At 37.9% G+C, this 20,084-nt stretch overlaps 1 protein-coding gene across 1 annotated transcript in view; it reads left to right on the top strand.

The window, feature by feature from the left end:
• Positions 1-20,084, top strand: part of LOC120790382 (inactive N-acetylated-alpha-linked acidic dipeptidase-like protein 2) — a 458,890-nt gene that overhangs the window by 291,448 nt on the left and 147,358 nt on the right. Inside the window, exons 9-11 of the mRNA XM_040127816.1 lie at positions 1,206-1,298; positions 12,276-12,463; positions 13,272-13,400. Of these exons, the coding sequence (XP_039983750.1) occupies positions 1,206-1,298; positions 12,276-12,463; positions 13,272-13,400 (410 nt within the window). The remainder of the gene's footprint in view (positions 1-1,205; positions 1,299-12,275; positions 12,464-13,271; positions 13,401-20,084) is intronic.

Raw genomic sequence — 20,084 nt, 5'->3', positions numbered from 1 at the left:
GTGTGTGTGTGTGTGTGTGTGTGTGTGTGTGTGTGTGTGTGTGTGAATGCAGTACTTCTCCAGAAAAGCCATTTCCAAGGTACTGTGAGTTTTTCTCAGTGGTTGCACAGGTTTGGTGATGTATTGTACAGTCTTGCTCTATATTGTGCACCACTGACTGGCAATACTCGTTTGGAATTGAATAAATTTGAAAACGGAGACAATGCACACACGGAGTACTTATGAAGAGTGATTTCCTCTTAAAACTTAGCTTTTGCATGTGTGTGCGTGTGCGCGTGTGTGCGTGTGTGATTAGAGCTAACATTCAGCTCTCATACTCTCATCCACTTGACCTACTCAATTATTCCTTGAGAATGAGACAGAGGAAATCTGAAATAAGGAAATATTTTGTGTATGTGTGTGTGTGTGTGTGTGTACACGTATTATGTGTACTTACTTGTAGGAAATGTAATACCACGTGGATTATGTTTTATTTCATCAGCATAACAAGGAAACGTTTATATTGAACCTATCTGTGAAATGTTCTCTGCCAACAAATTTCATTTATTTTCCTAAAATGTAAGAAAAGTCAATCCCCTCCATCCTATATGACGTCTGTGCAGTAAAAGAATGTCAAAAAATATGAAAAAAAAAAATATTACATGTAATCCAGGCAGCAATTATATCCAAAACTTGGCTGAGCATACTAGTACTATCTAAACATATTTTGTGGGAGATAAGGGTTGAGACACAATCACACAAAAAAAGAGAGGTTTAGGAACTATGTGGCTGGCGGAGTGGATGAAACCGTCAACACTGCCACAAACTAACCTGTTGATTGGCAAGTGTCCTTTTTTTTCTTTTTTTATCACCCTGCATTCCAAGAGTGCTTTTAACCTGAGCAATCACATACTGTGGATGACTCTTAAATTGTTCACCACGACTGATTTCTCTCTGTTTTTCTCCAAGTATGCTATTTTTAAGTTTAAACAGCAGATAGTTGGCTGAAAACGTGATTTCCCAAACAGCATCTTTGACATACACGTCCTCTTTCCAGGTGATTACAATCACAATGAGTCTTCAGTATCCTCCCGTATCATCAGGATGGAGAGAAATTCTGATTCAGTATCACTCAGTAACTCTAACTAATAGGATCATTTTTGAATTTACTTACACTGGGAATTCCCTTTATCTCATCTTAAAGTTTGATTCATTCTTTTTCCCAGAACGAAAGAAGATTACGCTGACTGTCGGAAACCAGCTATCCTACAAGAAAATCTACAATGTTGTGGGATACCTGAAAGGAAGGAGGAACCCAGGTTTGTACAAATGCCTTGAAGTTTTGTCTTAAAGCAAAAACCTTTTGTCTCAATTCATTCATAAGAGCAGTGACAGACCAAAATACCCAGTGCGTGTCCTACACTCCTTGCTGTGTTCTGGCATGAGTTTTCGTCAACAAAGACTTTAGACTTTTTAGCCACTTTCTGTCCATTTTGTTCTGCCCTTTTAATTTTTGTGTTTTCAGCATTATGAGGGTGGAGGTTTCGCCCCCTTTAATATTTAAAGGTACCATTGTGCTCTTGTCTGTGGAAAGATTAGCAGAAATGCCTATGTTAATCTGCTCTGCAATAACACAATACACTTACTCGGTAAATCCAGTCGTCATTTCCAAACTCTGGCTGAATAGAGCTGCTCAAAGACTGTCGGCCTTACTTTACGTTATTGCAGCTACTTGTGTTCTCCACTGCAGAGCAAGAGCTATATACTCATTTGCTCCCTCAAATACTGTTTACCGTCGTGGTTTAGCTTAAGACGAGCAGCAGTAATTATGTATAAAATTAAAGAAATAGTTCAACATTTTGGGAAGCCGGTGGCAGCTGGTTTTGATTTAGCTTTAAGCTTAAGTTTTTTGATGAAAATGTGTTTTCGTGTTAGTCCAATTTTAGTCAACAAAAACTAAAGACATTGTGGTCTAGTTTTCGTCAGTGACATGTTAGTCTCCTTGTCATCATACATTTTTAATTTTTATGTCTTCAATGCATTTTGAGGCTTCTGGTGTTGATCTGCATACTTGTGAACACCTGATTTTTAGCAGTTTGCAAGATATGGTAACATTATCATTACCAGTGTGAGACGTTTGCCACTTTGATAAGTGAGCTAAAAAGATAAAGCCAAAAGAATTAAGTTATCACTGCCCTTAATTGCCTCGTCAAATTCCGATGGTTAAAAAAGTTTGCTTGTCACAGACTAAGTCCCACTCAAACACTCATGGGGATGATGTAATCACCCTGTCACCCTTTGAATTCTTTGAACAGTCGCCGAGATGTTTTTTGCCTAGTTGGACATGTTGGCTCCTTGGTCTATGCAGCTTCAAAACATGTTTTACAGACGGGCACCGTGGTGTCTGTTGGCTTGCCCTGACAGTCAGCCGTGTACGCAAAACAAGGCCATGTTTGACGTTGTGCGTCTGCTTTGTCGACAGACTGTCGGCAAGAGCACTTGTATTTGCAGCCGTGCTTCTCATTTTGTCGCTTTCATGGTGAGTGGAAGCGGAGCACAGGGAGTGTGCTGGACACACACACTGCCCTGCTATCGCACATCTACGCACCTAAGGAAAAACGGCTCCTATTAAAAACACTGTCAGTCTTCAAGTATCAGTACTAATGAAATGGGGTACAGTACAGTTTTTAACAGCATGGTATTGTGATATCTTTCTTGTATCAGTATACCGTGCAACACTAGTACAGACTTACTCACCTCAGGACATCCAGTTAGCATTTCCAACCTCTGTCTGTTTGAACAGAACCACTATCCCTACTTTAATCTAGTCCAGTTGTTCCTGCTAACCAAGCATTACTGCAGCTACGTGTGCTGTTCACTGCAGAGCAGTGAGTCATTCACAAGCTAGATCCATTCACTTGTTCACTGAAATACGGTTTATTTTCTGGGTTTAGTTTGAGAGGAGAAGCTATATCGTCACATAACATCAATACTGTGATCTTTGTCAAGTGAACATCTAGGGGATGATTTTGATGGATCGCCAACATTAATCCTGGAACACATAACTTTGCAAAGTCTTTCTTATTAATACTAGTGCAACAGGTCAAGTGGCTAAATCATCTTCTGAACAGTGGAGGAAACTGTTTTACCAATCGGCAGCTACAGTGTGTGATTCCACAGAATCAGGTTGTTGAATAAGACTGCATTAAAACATGTCCATTGGTCCTTCTTTATCGTTTAGTCTTTATTTGTTCATGTTATTCATTTCATCATAGTTCTCATTTTCAAAGGCTACTTTTTATTTAGTTTGTCTTGTTGTTGTCGTGGAAAAAAAAAGGTCATCAAAAATATTTTTTGTCAAAGTTTTCATGAACAAAATTGACACGAATGAGGAAATATACTTATCCTCCTGGTGGAGAGTTAGATGAAAAGATCGATACCACTCTCACATCTGTCTGTCTCATTTAGGCAGCAGCAAGTCAGCGTTAGCTTAGCTGAGCACAAAGACTGGAAACAGGGGGACAGGGCTAGGCTGGCCTTGGGAGTAGTTACTAAGAAACTAGTGGAGACTCCAGAAATGTACTGCTCCCAGCTAAGACATAGTCCAGCACATAACCCCCGATTCAGTGACTAATTGACATTTTTTTCACTTAAATTTTTGTATGGATTAAAAAAATGTAAAGTGTAATATATAAATAATAATAATAATAATAATAATATAAAGTGTTAATTTGGGATCTTTTTTTACCTTCAGACATAGTCCAGTTATCTGTTTTCTCCTCTTTTCCAATTGCAAACAGAAAGCAAATAAACATAATCCCAGAACCTTTTTTTTTTTTTTTTTTAACTCAAAACTGTTTTGTATGTATAAAACAATGCAATATCAGGTTGAAGATTTTTATGGTAGACCGCTAAGATTAAGCTTTAACCCATTTCTGTCAATAACAACAAAAACTAAACAATTGTCATCCATGCTTAAAATTAGCATACCTTTTCAGAAAAGGTGTAATGCATGTTGTAGTGTTTCCCCTTTGTCTAATATTTAGAGCATTTGTGAATGCATTTAGTATATTAAGTTCAACATTACCTAACAATACTGGCAGAGGAATAATATAATGGAAATGCAGGAATGCAGGATGCTGTTTATTAGTGCAACAGCTGACGCAGTTACATCAATTTGTGAAGAAGTGCTGTCTTGGTTTAGGAAGGTTGAGTGTGTTGTTGTACCAGTAAGGAACATATAAAGTGTTGAAACTATCCTTCTGTAAACAACAAGCCCATGCAGTAGGTTGTCTGTGCAAAGAGCTTATTACTAGTAGTTATGTTTTATTTTTAGGCAACCTTTAGCAGTCGTAGTATTAGTAACAGGAGCAAAAGAGAAAGTCAGGCGATGTGGTACAAAGAGCGACGAGGTCCACATCAGGAGCAGGCTTGGGTGGATGGATGGATCGACAAAACACAGAACTTTCACAAAGGAACCTCTGTTCTTTTCCCGTGTGTAACCAATAGTCAACGTTGCTTCTTTTATCCATGACTGTTCGGCAACCTTAACTGAATGTTTATTATTGTAACCATGATAATGAAGGTCCTTGAAACTTAAAGAAGTACATACTTTGACCCAAACCAGAATGGGTTCCTAAACCTAACCAAACCGTGACCGTTTGACAACCTTAATCACAAAGGTCCTACGCCTGCTGCAGGTGTACTCCTATCGGTCGTATTTGAGGGTATGGACAAGTTACCTATATGGTCATTTAAGTTGGAGGACTTGTAGATGCATGCAATAATTAAGACTTTACTTTAGTAGTTAATTTGTCTTTTCGTGTAAATAGTTTTCATTTTCAAAGGTTACTTTTTATTTACAGTGGCATGAAAACGTTTGGGTACCCCTGGTCAACATTTCTGTTACTGTGAATAGTAATGTGAGTAAAAGATGACCCAATTTTCAAAAGGAATGCAGTTAAAGATTACACATTTCTTTTAATATTTTAAGCAAGATTACTTTTCTACTTCCATCTTTAACAATTTCATAATAACAAAAAAGAAAAAGGGTCCAAAACAAAAATTTGGGCACCCTTCATGGTCAGTACAAGTATCACCGCATGTAAACGCTGATTGTAACAGCTAAAAGTCTTTCAGTTCTTGTTTGAGGGATTTTAACCCATTCATCCTGCAAAAGGCTTCTAGTTCTGTGAAACTCTTGGGTCATCTTGCATATACTGCTCTTCTGAGGTCTATCCACAGATTTTTAATGATATTTAGGTCGGGAAACTTCTTACGAGCAGTTTGTTCGAAAAATTTTCTTGGTCTTCCAGACCTCAACTTCACCTGCACCGTTCCTGTTAACTGCCATTTCATAATTAAATTATGAACTGAGGAAACAACTGCATAATTTAACACTTTGCGATCTTCTCATAGCCTTCTCCTGCATTGTGATCATCACTTATTTGAATTTTCAAAGTGCTAGGCAGCTTGTTAGAGGAGCCCCTTGGCAGATGATTGTTGGGACAAGGTTTGGGGAGTCAGAGTATTTTTTAAATCTTTGATATTTGCATCGCTTGGCCTTTCCTAACAATGACTGTGAACAAGCCACAGCCCTAACAAGCTTATTAAGGTCAGAGACCTTGGTAAAAGTTATCTGAGAGCTCAAATCGCTTTGGGTGCACAAATTTTTGTATGGTGCTCCCTTCCTTTTTTCACTCTAAAACTGTACAAAACAAAAATAACACACCAATATCGCTTAATACATTAATAATAATGTTACGCTTTTAACTTTTGAGATCAGAATTTATAGAAATCGGCTCATCTTCTTCTCACTTAATTATTCACATAAACAGAAACTTTGGCCAGGAGTAGTCAATCTTTTTCATGCCACTGTAATTTTGTTCCCATTTTCATTGTGAATTATTTGCTGACAAACATATTTTGTCATTGTTTTCACTGTCGAAACTTGCATCAAACTGCTCTAAATTGGAGACTGACTTGTGTCACTGAAGGAGAAAACAGAACCAATCAGCTTTCAGTGCAGTGATGTGCTCACATCCTGTGTCTTTCAAAATTTAAGGACAATTTATTTTTTTATTTAATTTGTAAAACTTTATCCTTGATCAATGTGCCTGTGTCCATTCTAATAATTCATATTTATTCTGCCCTGACATTACCAATTCATTAACAATTCATTACCAATTGATTCACTGCTTCAATATTTGGTGGTACCGTTTACTGGCACTTTATTCTGCTAAACTCTTATCGACTCTGGTTGTCAGATTTTGTAGTATTAGTCATACTGGCCACAGCTACAGTAAACAAGTTAATGTGAGAAAATTCAACATGAGCCGCCTCCAAAACGAAAAAACCTGTGCCTTTATTTCTTTGACTGCCTGCCGTCATCAACATGACCCAGATGTATATGAATTTAAAAACTCAACACTTTTCACATCAGCCTTACTCTGCAGGAACAAATTACAGGAACTACATGTACTAGTCCAGTTTTCCACAAATACCCTCACTCTGAACGTGGTGGTTGAATAGAGAAGGCAGCTAGAATGACTCAGTGTTCACGATCAGACCTCTGAATCACTGTCCGGTCAGACAAGAAGGGGGCTGAGGATGCACCACCTGGAGTTGACCACATCAGGTTCCTGCATGGAAATGAAGAGTTGGTATAACTTCAACTGGCCTGTGTTAAACCAATTAAAACCTTTATTAAAGAAATACTCAGTGACATTTTACTCAATAAGATTGCCTCATGAAAAAAAAAAGAAAGACAATTTAAAAGAATTATAGGGAAAACATGAAAGATGCTCTTAAGGGTAACACGTAGGTTGATGAATAATAACTATATGAATACATTGCTTATTTAATGGGCCATGCATATTTTATTGCATTAAATACAGTATGTATAGTAAAATAAGGCACATCGCAACCCACAAAATAAGCTGAGTAAACATTAGCATGCGAATGACTTCAGAGACTACCTAGCTTACCTAATATTGTAAGAGGAACTTAGTGAGAGACTGTGTGTATGTCCAGATCTTTATGCATGCAGTGTCTGCGTGATTGAAGTGTTTGCATATGTGTGGGGACTAAGACGCTTGTGGCCCCATGCCAAGACATCTTTCTATTATCTGTTGAAACATTAGTTGCTTAATTGACTAGTAACAATTTTGATAAGGGATAATTCATCAATTTCATTTTGTGTTCTACTGCTGCGGAAATGAATATTCTCTTGTTTTCTTAATCTGTTGTGATAGTAAATGGAATCTCTTTGGGTTTTGGAGTGTTGGATGGATAAAACAAACAATTTCAAATATGACACTTTGCTCTGGGAAATTGTGATGGCCATTTTCATTATTTTCTGACCGTTGTAGATCAAATTATAGGAATTGAACTGTTTTAATCGACTGATTAAAATAACTAAAATTGTAGGTTGCAGCCCAAGTGACAAAGCATTCATTTTTAAGGGGCAGAAGAACTCCACAACCACCTGAAAAACACCAACTCTTATATATTATCGATTTATAAAGTTGCTATGGCTACATTGGTAGCAAACAATTGCATTTTTACACAAAACAACATGAGCATTCATTTGACTCATTCGTGTTTTTGTCCACCTTATCTGATGAATCCAGAAAACCAATGTCTACTAACATCTGTTTTACACTCCACCAATTCCTGAGGGACAGATGCAACCTGAGCTTCTTTTTTTTTTTTTCTGAAAATGGTGGCCGCCCCTGCTGGAAAATGGCTGGTGAGAGTGGAATTTGAGAACTGTACATGCAAAACCACGAGCTTGAAGAAGTAAAAAGCTGTGTACACCTGTAGAGTCACGGGATACTGCTCTGCAGGTTCATCCGTACGAGTGATTTCTTCCGAATGCCATGTAGACATTTGATTCTTTTTTTAATCAAAAAATACGAATAAAAGCTTTAAACAATGGCTGCAGCCTCATGGTTTCTTTGTAACTTCCTGTCTTTTTATAGTTTATTTTTCGAATCATAGTTCTTCATTATAGCCCATTCATGGAATGTGTTGAGTGGTAACATACTGTTTTAAATAAATCCTTTTATTTTTCTTTCTTTCTCCGTTGGCCTTCTCCCTTGTCCCAGTCCGGTCTCAGTTCAGGTCATTTCCAAACATATTATGTCCTTTTAATATTTAAATGGCAACCCTGCCCCTTTGGCAAACTGGCCCATTCAGTCATCTGTTTCTGTCCTTATCCTATTTTAATTGCCATTCTGCAGAGAAGACCCTTCATTGTGCCCTTGCCTCAGCCCCACATCTGTTCTCCTCACCAGCCCTCCTCCCCGCACAAAGCAATGCATTGCTACTGTACCTGTCCTGCTCAGTCACTGGTGGAAAATTACCTTGCTGATTTACAGTGTGATATTAGTCAGCCATAATGGGACACTAAAACAGATAATGTGGACCACAAATCTCTGGAAGGAGCGACCCTTAACTGGTTGTTGGCATTTGATCATATGTCTGTTCGACGTTCATTTATCTCGACCCTAAACAGAATGAATATTCATGCACATTCGCAAAGATTTTGAGTCATAGAGCCAACAATAATGCAGAGGGCCAATTTGCATGAAACTGTATTACTATATGCAAACAATGCTTATAAAGAAATATGTATTGTGACTTTATTGCTGTACACGGCCAAGCAGAATAATAATAAAACCTGAAAATGCAAATGAAAGCAGCCCTATGGTTTGATCCCGTGTACAAACAGGGCGAGAAACGTTTAATCCCAACAAGAAATGCAGGAAGTGCATTAATTGGTTACAAATAGAAGGCATGTTCAGGGTGCACTTGAATGATATTGCTCTTTCCTCCTGTTTCATTGGTGGGTGCAGTGGCTTCCCTTAACCGATAGTATTTTTCCAGAATCCTGACCATTAACCATTACTTTTACGGTGGCATGAAGTCATTAATCAAAAGATGCCAGCTTCACCTGGCTTCCCTTTAGTAGTCTCGACATGATTGCCTATTTCGCAGTGCATAGCTGTTTTTCACCACAGAAGCTGACGTATCTTTACCATCCACTGCATACCAGGGGAGGGGCACTTCATAAATTTGAAAAACCTAAATGAACTCAATGGAAGAAGGAGGCTGAGACAATATGATGCAAAAACAGTAACTGTTCTAACTTTTCAGTTCCACTGCTAGTGTACCAAAGAGCTTTACTGCTCACACAAAGCAGTACATATATTCTTTAACATCAACCTACCAATGTCAGTTAGCTTTCTTTACCACACCAGATTCCCCTGGTCAGAGAAAAGCAGTTTGTTAATGTGCGCCTGACTTACACAGGATTTCTTTTTTATACCTTACTTTTTGAGTAAATTAACTCATATTGTCAGGAAATGTAACAAATTATGCAAATATTGAAAGGAAAAGTCTAGCAATTGTTGTTATTGTCAACGAATCCCATGAACAAAATTAAGCTGACTACGTTAGCCAGCCTGTCAAAACCGTCTGATATTCCTACCACGTCTCTGGCTCTCAGCCCCAAGCCTATTGGATCCCACTGAAGATGGAAATCTTTATTAACCGGTCATTGACATATACTTTTATTTTTTTAATTATTTTTTTTAAAAGGCTCCATAATTTCCTCAAACAGTTGGGCACTGTAGTTTTTACCAAATTATACTTAAACAGAAGTCAATAACGCATTTGTTGGGGACTATTTTCTTTCTTTCTTGGTTTTTGAACATTACAATATCAAATAAAAACTGTAATAATTGTATGCAGATATTGGAAGATACTGAGATGACAATACAACAAAAAAAAGAGAATTAGAAAAGTTTAAATCTTAGAAGTCACAGTAATATATTTGACTCCAGTTTTGTTTCTATCTATGCCAGAGATTAAAATATCAGATGTCCAAAAAACATTAGACAGAGATTTTGGATACCCAAAAAAAAGTTCTATCACCAAACATCTATTGTGTTGAGGACAAAATATCAACCAATACCGACTACACTAAACCTCAGCTGGTGCTTGTTAAACTTTAATCATTTGTCCTGGCCTAAGGGCAGTGAGAACAAAGCCTCGTGTATTTAATGATTTTTTATTTTGTGTGTGTTCCTTTGCTCAATGTGTTAATCACTTCTGAATTCAATTAAAAAAAAATAAATTGCACTTTCACAAATGACTGATTCAAAGCAGTTTACAGTAATGGTTGCTTCTGTGATTTACCCTGGGAGCTCCTCACAGTACAATAACATATTGTCAGATTCTTAGGCTAAGCTAGCAGGCCTCTCTAAGCACCTCTTTTCTCAAACAAAGTCATCAGTGCTCTATGCTCGAGTGATGAGGTTTGCTCTTTTCTTCTCTTCGCCTGCAGGAAGCTGCTTTGTGCATCCATACTCAACATTCTGTCTTTGTAGAAAATGTAAGGCATACAAAGAAGCCTGGAGCATTCATGTTTGTGTGTTTCTGTATATGTGAAATTGGGTGAGAGTGTTGCCTTGTAAAACCACACTGTAGAGGCGGAATGGGACACTGTACTTGAAATATCTTTTAGTGATACTTTACTGAGTTATAGTGTGATACATTTTTATTTTTGTCAATGTCTAATCACCGATTTACTTTTATAATTCTCTATTCAGATGCTTCTCAGAGTTTCTGAAGTTTAACACAAAAAAGAGCAAAACATGTCATATTATCAAACAAGGTAACATTTAAGGGAATTGTGTGACTGTCACTGTACCTAGAATTAACAGTACATTACGTTGCAAAATGAATCCCTCAATGATCAAACGTGGCCTTTGAGTTAAATGGAAACAAGGTCGAACTGATTCAAAGGTATCAATAGACTAAGAGGTAGATAAGGAGGACAGGTACCAAAAAGAGTCAGCAGGTCCTCAGTCACAGGTTATTTCTTTGAAATTAGATGATTTCTGGGTTTTGAAGTGAGTGACCGGGTACTGACAGGTTGTGGGGAGACCGGAAATATGTTGGAGAATGAATGGAAAATGTTCTCCACTATATTTTATCCTGTTAAAGTTGGTACAATCATGTTTGTGTGTGTCTGTGTAGATAAATTGTGACTGTGAGCAGTAAAGGAGGGATTTTAAAACCATGCTTTGTTTGTTATTGTGTATCTTTTGAAAGTGTTGTATCATTCTAGCTCACTTTACAGTAACCTGAGTGGCTGGCAGGTTCCAGTAAGGTGACGCTGAGAGAGTAAAAGTTGCCGGTCTGCAATAGCATAAGAGTAATTTGCAGCTCACTGTGAGGCTGTAGGTTTTATGTTTTTCTTTTTTCTTTACCCAGGGCTTAATTTTTTTGTTTAACTTTCTAAAGTTTATATTTTTTCTTTTCCTTTTTTTTTTTTTTTTTGTTAATAAATACCACCTTATTTTTACATAGACCTCTACCTACAGATCTTGCTTTCTCCCCATGCCCTTCCTCTCCATGTTTGGCAGAACTACATCTGCTTTGACAAGAAATGGATATTGGATGAATAAACCCTCAGTCCTGAGACACGTGTTTAGATCTCTACTGTGTATTTTGCATGACTAGATTGACGTGTGAGTGTGTGGACTGGGCTAATAAAAGATTCTAAGAGAGGTCAAAAACAAAACAATAATGAAGTGTATATATAATATCGATATATATCTGTATATCTGTGTGTGTGTGTGTGTGTGTGTGTGTATATACACGTGTATATATCTATATATATATATCTATATATATATATATAGATAGATATATATATATATATAGATAGATATATACATATATATATAAACAAAAACTTAAATTCAGTTTATAAAAAAAAAGTTAGTTAAACTGTCATCAGATTGCTATAAAATATATGAAATCCACCCAAAACACAACTTAGGTGCTGATTTATCAGATGCAAATGTGTCAGGTCACATAGACCCACTGAGACTGCACAATGGTCAAAAACTAATCAAAATGCAGTGTACACTTACCTCCTCTGTAAGCATTGTTATCCCGTCTGCTATCGCACCTACATCTAAGAAGTCATTAGTTTCATAGGCAACATTTGGTATGAAATTGTTTTTAAATTTAGATATTACCTTTATGTTCTGACACTGTCTCTATATGACATCCTCTGTCTCTCACCTGCCTGCCAGGAATTCCTGAACATTACGCTACCAAGCACAGTTATATTGCTCATTCTGACAACCTTACTTTTTTTTGTTTGTTCGTTTGTTTTTGGTGTAATAAATGTGGAAATATGTGGCAACGCACAGCAGGTACAGCAGTAAAATTAACAGCAGTCCCACTTTTTCTTCTTCATTTTTTTTTTTTTTCAGATCGCTACGTGCTCGTTGGCAGTCGTCATGACAGCGGCCAGGGAGGCGGGGCTTCCGCTATCATGAATCAGCTCATTGCCGCACTGACAGAGCAGACTAAACGAGGATGGGTGCCAGACCGTACCACAGTGTTTTGCTCGTGGGGAGGCTCAGCCCTGGGAAACATTGGGTCCTATGAGTGGGGAAAGGTCAGCGAGCAAAAGAGCATTTCCCTTATTAGATGTGAGCTGAGAGGTCAAAGGTAGTGGCTTTCTGGAATGATTTGAACTGCTGTAGAAACACAGTGAATGAAAGTCGTCACTGGAAACATGTATAACATACCATAATACAGTACATTGTACATAAGGATCACCATACACATAGAGAAATCCTAAACCAGGTAACTGTGAAGGTGATAGTTGGTTCCTTGCAGCAGCTTGTACTGATGCATGTGAATACTTGCCAGATGGAATTTGACTGAACCTTGCATATAATTTGTTTCAAATGTAAGTGGAAATAGCCGCAATCAATTACAAGAAGAGAGGGAAGAGCCTATCAAAACAGTAGGCGTTATTTTGTATTCTCCCCAGACAGGAATGCTATTATTTTCCTCGAGTAGGTTTCATTTATGATTGGCTATCCATTATTCTTATTCCCACATAACACTACAGTTTGACTGACAATGCCTTCTTATGGAATTAGAATAAGAAAAACATCTGGTGCACTACAAGAATGTTTGTGCAATTGCTTCTTACACATTCTTCTTAAAACTGTCAGATTAGATTAAAATGCAGGTTTTAATCCTATGTATTTAATGAATTTAAATGACAATGCAAGCAAATGCAGAAAAACTGCCAAGGACAATAATGTAATATGACGAACTGAAAAGAAGATTTTTTGTTGACTTGAGCTAATGATGATAAGCGATGAGTGCGGGGATAACAGTTGATGATGGATATGTCTAGGAGTCAAATGAGGATAATGATGTGTGTGTGTGTGTGTGTGTGTTCCCTTCAGGATAACAGTGTTATCCTTCAGAGCAGTGCAGTGGCCTACGTCAGTCTGAACTCTCCAGTTAGGGGGACAGAGACTCTCAGAGCTACAGCTTCCCCGACTCTACTGCAACTCACCTCGGACATACAGAGGGTAACTATTACTGCGGCTTGTACTACCACTGCTGCTACGGCTGAAATCACTGCAGATCACTACAGACGTACAGCTTGAAGGTATCTGTAAATGTCTGCTCATAGTACTAACTGCAACTCACCAGTAGTTCTAATACTGCTGCTACCTTTGCTGCCACCATTTCTAGTGCAACTAATGCAACACCCCTCATATATTGTGAGTGGCCAACGATATTACTGTAATCGGTGCTATTCACCCCATTTATGGCCATAGCAATAGCCTTACTTCACATGACGGATAAATTGCCAAATTAATTCTACTTTTATTACACTTTTACTAAAAATACCGCTACTACCACAACTAGCACCTAGCCAGGTCAACGCAATTATTTTTTTATCTTTTAGTTCTGATGACATTCTCTGCACTTGCCACCTGTCTTATGGCGATGCAACACCTCCTGCGCAATCTAAAAATAGCCGAGCAAACATATTGATGATTCTAAGCCTGTATTATTGTGTATCTAACCAAAAAGCGGGTGTACTGTTAATGCACGAAGGTTAACCTTAATGTTCTGTTTGGGTTCCTGGAGTCCCCGCTCCCTCTTTAAAATTGAAAAAAAAAAGAAAAAAGCGTACATAACATTGTTTTATCGGCTTGATATTTCGTGCCTTGAGAATTGCTTATAAACATGTGACTGAACTGATTACATGTTTCTGACACTCACCAAAAGAAAAGACATATTACTTCTCTTTAGCGTCTCAGAGACCCAACTGTTTAACATAAATTCAGCGGATTTTCATATCCTCTACGTCTGTGATTGGAATTGATGGTACTTTTTACCCAGCACCTCTCCTCCCAAATCCCAAATTAGTCTTGATTTCTGTCATTGGAGTTTTCTGACAGTTTGCTAATACGAGGTCCAAAAGAGAGTCAGACCATTCTATGGCGTATAAAAACAAAATATGTTGCCCTTATTAAAATATACTATTGGTTAAAGTTGCTGAATCTGTGGACACTAGGGTTTCTTAATATGTCTAGTTATTCTCTATACTCCACAACAACCACAACATTAATGTATCATATTTCCACAAATATTTCTGTTTTTACCTCTGTTTCTGCAGGACAGCTAACTTCTTTTCTTGCTGAGACGTTCCCAGCTTTGCTCCCCCTATACTTGGAACCCCCTTTTGACTTTTTCACCTATACCATGCTGATTTTACCTCCGTCACAGTTCCTAATTTTAATCCACTTCAATCTCTCTGTGTGCTTGTTTTTCTCTTTGTGTTCAAAATTTTTCCTTTCTCGCTTTGTATAACAGATTGACATGCTAGTGATTGCATTAATGAGTGGAACATAACCACAAGAAAAAGGAAGACTTTGACTATGATTTTAAGTATGTCACCTCTTCTGTGAAAGGGGGAGGATAACATTCTCAGTATGATCTAAATAAAACTTCACTCTCACCCCATCCCACACTTCACATTCACACACAATCTGCAATGGCCATTCTGCTGATTAACTATAACAGTTCTTTAACTCAGCCTACCAAACTGTCTTTTTATTCCAACCTGTGGGTGTTTTTCAGATGTTTCCAAACCTAGCAGGCATTTTCGTCACAGTTTTTTATTTCTTTAAACTTTGATAACTTTTGCTTTTTGAAAAAAAACACACCTCACTGTCACTCTCTCATTTCCATCCTCCTCCTCCTTGTTTTTTTTGTTCTTTCCCTTCTCCCTTAAGCACTACATCCCTCTCTCCCCACCTTGCTGTTTTTCCTTCTATCACCTCTTAATCTCCCCCTTCATTAGCAGCAAGCACTGCATCTCCCTTACCCTCTCATTTTCCTCATTAAAATCTCCCTCTCACGTCTTCTCTGCTGTCTCTCTTTCTCTCTTCAGGTTATGCTACACATAATTTTTATTTGTGTCTTTAGGTTAGTCATCCCTCCTCAGGGAAGATTCATATTCCTGCAAGGCAGGTACAAGAAGTCACGAGTGGACAGATAGTACAGCACAATGCCCCTTTTTTTCCCCTTCTCTTCCTAAAACTTAATGATTAGTTGGAATGACCAAATCTTCCTGTGACATTCAGCTGTAATGAAGCTACAGACAGCCTCTGCCAAAGTCATATAAAGAGGGGAAGGGAAAAAAAAGAGACTGAGAGAACTTCTACTTTTGATGTTCCTTAATGAAATACGAAAAAACCTTGACAATGTGCGTACATACTTGGAACTCTGCTTCTCCTCTGCTTTTTCTATCAAATTCATACATCCTGTCAAGCTTTGCGTGCCTGTAGCAGCTGCTCCATCATTGTTGTCTTTTAGGAATCTGATTTATATAAACCTTACGCTGAGACGTAATACTGACTGGTCATAAATACCATGGGGACATTAGTGCTACTGTAAATACTGCTGTAGTAAGAAGGAAATTTACAGGACCTTGTATACAGTAGACTTAAATCCGATTGGCTTCCTCTTCATTGCCTGAAGACAATGTTTCACTCGGCTCGAAACTTTTTCAGTTCAAATCTTTCAGTCTAGATTGTAAATGCTTTTGTATTGCTTCATATGCCCACTTCCAATGGCATCGCATTCACACCCATAGGTACGGAATTTTGTTTGCATACAAACAAGTCATGACAGCACAATTAAATGTCAGAATTATCAGAAGGCTCGACTTCTGCCTGATAATGCTGACAACCTTATAGTCGTAAACCTGATATAACTGATATCTGTGACCAGCAGAAATAAGCTATAAACACAAGCGAGACATAGTCATTGTCATCGTCAACTTGTGGCAAATTTGTTGGCAAACAGCTGCTTATTTACACATTCAGGAGATACAGAGCAACATTATGATTCATTTGGAGTTGTGTTTCTGTCAACCCGATCAATTTGAGTCCAATGTTACTCTCTACTCTCTTTTTGCTCTGTTTTTGGTCCCGCCCAACCCCTGAGGGAAATATCTGGCACTTTAGCCACTAAATGTTCACCGGCTAGTGGCTTACTCTGTCTGTCTGCTGTTCAGTGCTGAGCAGGTAGCGGACCGGCAGAGCTTCCTCACTAAAAACAGCTGCCTGTTGTGGCAGTGCCCCACAACAGTAAAGCTGTCGGCCAGCTGGCTAAACAATGACCTGAAGCTCATTATAAAGCTCAGTAAAAGAGCTGCAGATTAGTCAGAGCAGGAATAAGGGAACTGGAACATCCTTTATGATTACTGGTTGATAATTCTCCGTAGATTTATCACCACAAGCAACCCCTTTCATATTGTCATGTTATACATTATTATTGATTATAGATGCTTTAAAGAATGTGCTGTCCCTACTAATTTTGTTTGAAGAATGTTACACCAACCATGTTCAGACATTTGCTTTTCATCTATGAGAGGGTTTTTTATTATTTTATTTAAAAGATATAGATATATTTCCATTTTGGACCAAAAGGAATACTATTTAAAAACTAAAAATGATGCAATTTGAAAACGCAGGTTTTTCTGTATTTCACACGGCTATATTTACAATAACAGTTTATTTTTTTCCAACTTCGTTAAAAAAATTATATAGTGTAGTGAGCCATGAATTCTGTATCGTGTATCATACTATACCTACTCTAAACACATACTGCACTCAATGCAATTAAGAATATTTATGTTCATAGATCATTAATGTAGTATAAATATTCTGTTGTACAACAATGAACAGATGTGGATTTTTAAAGCTAAAAGAACAAAGAAGGAGACATCATAAGCAGGTTGGGTATATTTCTGACACTAGGGTGGAAGGATTGCCGGGGCCTGCAAGAGAGAACCCATTTCAATAGCAGCAGGAGGGCTGGCGATAACAGTGTGTCTGTACTGTGTCTGGCAAAGTTACAGTAGTTTTGAAGCTCAACTTAAGCAGTGCGTGGTTAAACTTGTGCCAGTGTCAGTGGTGTAAACACAACACTTTCACATTCAAACGAAATACTTAGCTGAGAACACATTAAGCAGGTGATTAAACAGCAAAACCGAATAAGTAATTGAAAAGGTGTTGTTGATGCTTTATTTGTTGATTAAGGTTTCTTTGAACTAAATAATCAGCATGGTTGATGTCTAGAAGGTCATTCCAGCTTTGATTATGTTGCTATTAGGGCTATGATTAATTTTTAAGATTTTATTTTACTTTTTTCTTGTAAAGGAATTTCTGGGGTAAACAACCAAATTGAATTTTAATTGATATGCATTCTTAATTTGAATATAGCAAGTATTTAGGAACATACAAATAAATTGTTAGCGAGTTGTCCTTCAGGAATGAAGGGAACAAATGCTATGAGTAAGAGGCTATCATCTCCAAAAAAACAAAAAAACCCCCATCTTTTACTGTAAATGCAGGCAGTGGTACACTGAACTCAGAAGCACCATAATTGATTTTAGAGCGGCGACAATAAGTTACTTATTCAATTATTCAAAAAAAAAAGAAAAATCGGCACCTATTTTGATAATCAGTTAATTGTTTAAGTTAAGCAAAAACACAGCCACAACATTAAAACCACTTACCTGTTGTAATGTTGTGGCTGTGTATGCAAAACATTCCCTCGTTCTAGCTTCTCAGTTGCTCCTTTTCTTTGTCTTATGTGACAGTTAATTGAATGTCTTTGGGTTTTCACAATTTGGGCCATTGTATGTGGCTACACAAGCCCAGTAATAATTTAGGCCCGAATCAGACACTTTACATATCACCTGTCTGTCTCCCTTTTCGCGTCTCTGTGTTTTAGCTGTGCTAAAAAAATGGGTTGTGTGAAGAACCAAAAAATGGCTTTCCCACTGCAGAACCAGCATCGTTTTTATAATGATAATAAAAGAATGTGTACAATTATTAGTGTTTGAAAGAAAGATTTTTATAAAGTAGCTGTGGGTAGCTTGGTTAGACCATTCGATTTGAATCACGTCAAAATCCCATGGTGCTGTGACACTTGATTGTAGGAAGCTCTCTACAGCATGCTGCTCAAATGTTTACATGTAGCCACTTTAGTATTGTGTACACAACCTTTATGGTCCCAACCAGCAGAGTGTTAACAAGTGAAAAGGGTCAAATGCAAATCACTACAGCTCTAAAAAGTACTACTGAAGTATCCAAAGAATCCTGCAACCATACTTCCTCTGTGTTTATTCTTTATTTACCCTCTCGTCTCATCTTGTCCCATCTCGTTGTACCTAATTGTCTATTTGGTGGCAGCTATCTCTGGCACGCTCTATCGCTCTATTCATCATCTCAAGAGTCTCTGAGCTGCCCCTGGTACGATCCCCACCTCCCAATATTTAGCATATCATTAATCATGTTTGCACAACAGCCGTAATACTTCCTACTTATCTTACTTTCCCGGGACCTGTCTTTCAAATCGAGATGCTGCTGCAGTGATAGTTTGGGAATGGGCGCTCGGGAACCAATTATAATACGACTAGATGCTCCCTTCGTAGGAGATTTACACCAGGAGGGCGGGCAACAAAAGGTTAAATGGAAAGAAAAAAGGCAAAAAGGAAGAGAAACAAGAGGAGCTTTAGAGGTCAGAAGAATACAAAACAAATGGAGAGGAGCTTGGCTTTAATTGGGTATTGTTCCAGAGATGTATGTGTGTCTAGTCTCCAGTCGAAGTGTGGGTGGCTTGTGGCATTTGAAAACAAATGGTCACCAGTGGACAGTGCATTGTTAGACTGAAAAAAGTGGCAAATCCTTCATCTGTCTTCACTCCAAGAAATAGTCATGGACTTTTGTAGTTGTGTGTTTGTGTCACAAGTACACGTTTCTTTGTGTGTAAGTATACCCTTTAATGTTTGTACGCTGAGTTTAGTCATTGAATTTTTTGTGTATTTAGTTTAATTGATAACAGTGGTAAACACTGCTCCTCATGACATGGTCACATGATATTTCCAGACTTTAAAAGCTGATGAATAACCGAAATGTACTGGACTGTAGGACATTAAGAGCTTTCAGGGATGCCTGATGCATAAATGGGATTTAAGTCAGGACTCACTGCTGACCACTTTAAAACAGTTCATCTTTTCCTTTTCAACCATTCTTTTTTGCTGCTTGATGTGTGCCTTGGGTCAATGTCCTGCTGAAAGAGCCAAGACCTTCACCTCAAACCTAGTGTTCTGACACTGGGTAACTCATTTCACTCTAAAATGCCTTGGTTATCTACTGATTCTATCATTCCTTTGACACATTCAGTGCCTCCAGCACCAGAGGCAGCAAAGCAGCCTCATAGCAGGATAGAACCTCCACCATGTTTTACTGTGGGTAGGGGGTTCTTTTCCTTATGGGCTTCATTTCGTCGCCTATAAATAAACTGATGCTCTGCATTCCCAGAGAGCTCTACTTTGGTTTCATCTGTCCATAGAACATTGTGTTTTTTGATAATAACATTTCTGATGCTCTCAGACAGCTCTCTTGTCTTCGCCATTGTGAAAAAGAAACTGGAAACAATCAGCCCCTTATTATGCAGTAACACCATCATTCATTGGTTAATCCAGGCCATGTGAACACTGAAAATTAAGCACAGGTGAGTCTTATTTGTTTGTTATTTTGTTTGAGGAACCAATTACAATTCATTAAAAGGGTTCAATTAAATCTGTCAAGCATTACATTTTATGTCTATATTTTTAATTTTGCTATATAAAAGTATTTTTGTTGTTGTTCAGTAACGTTTTTTTTAAATATTCTGATTGTACA

The sequence above is a fragment of the Xiphias gladius genome, chromosome 6 (genome assembly GCF_016859285.1).
Source record: "Xiphias gladius isolate SHS-SW01 ecotype Sanya breed wild chromosome 6, ASM1685928v1, whole genome shotgun sequence".
In the NCBI taxonomy this organism is placed as follows: Eukaryota; Metazoa; Chordata; class Actinopteri; order Istiophoriformes; family Xiphiidae; genus Xiphias; species Xiphias gladius.
The sequence above is the reverse complement of the archived record's forward strand: the minus strand, read 5'-3'. Positions and strand labels throughout refer to the sequence as shown.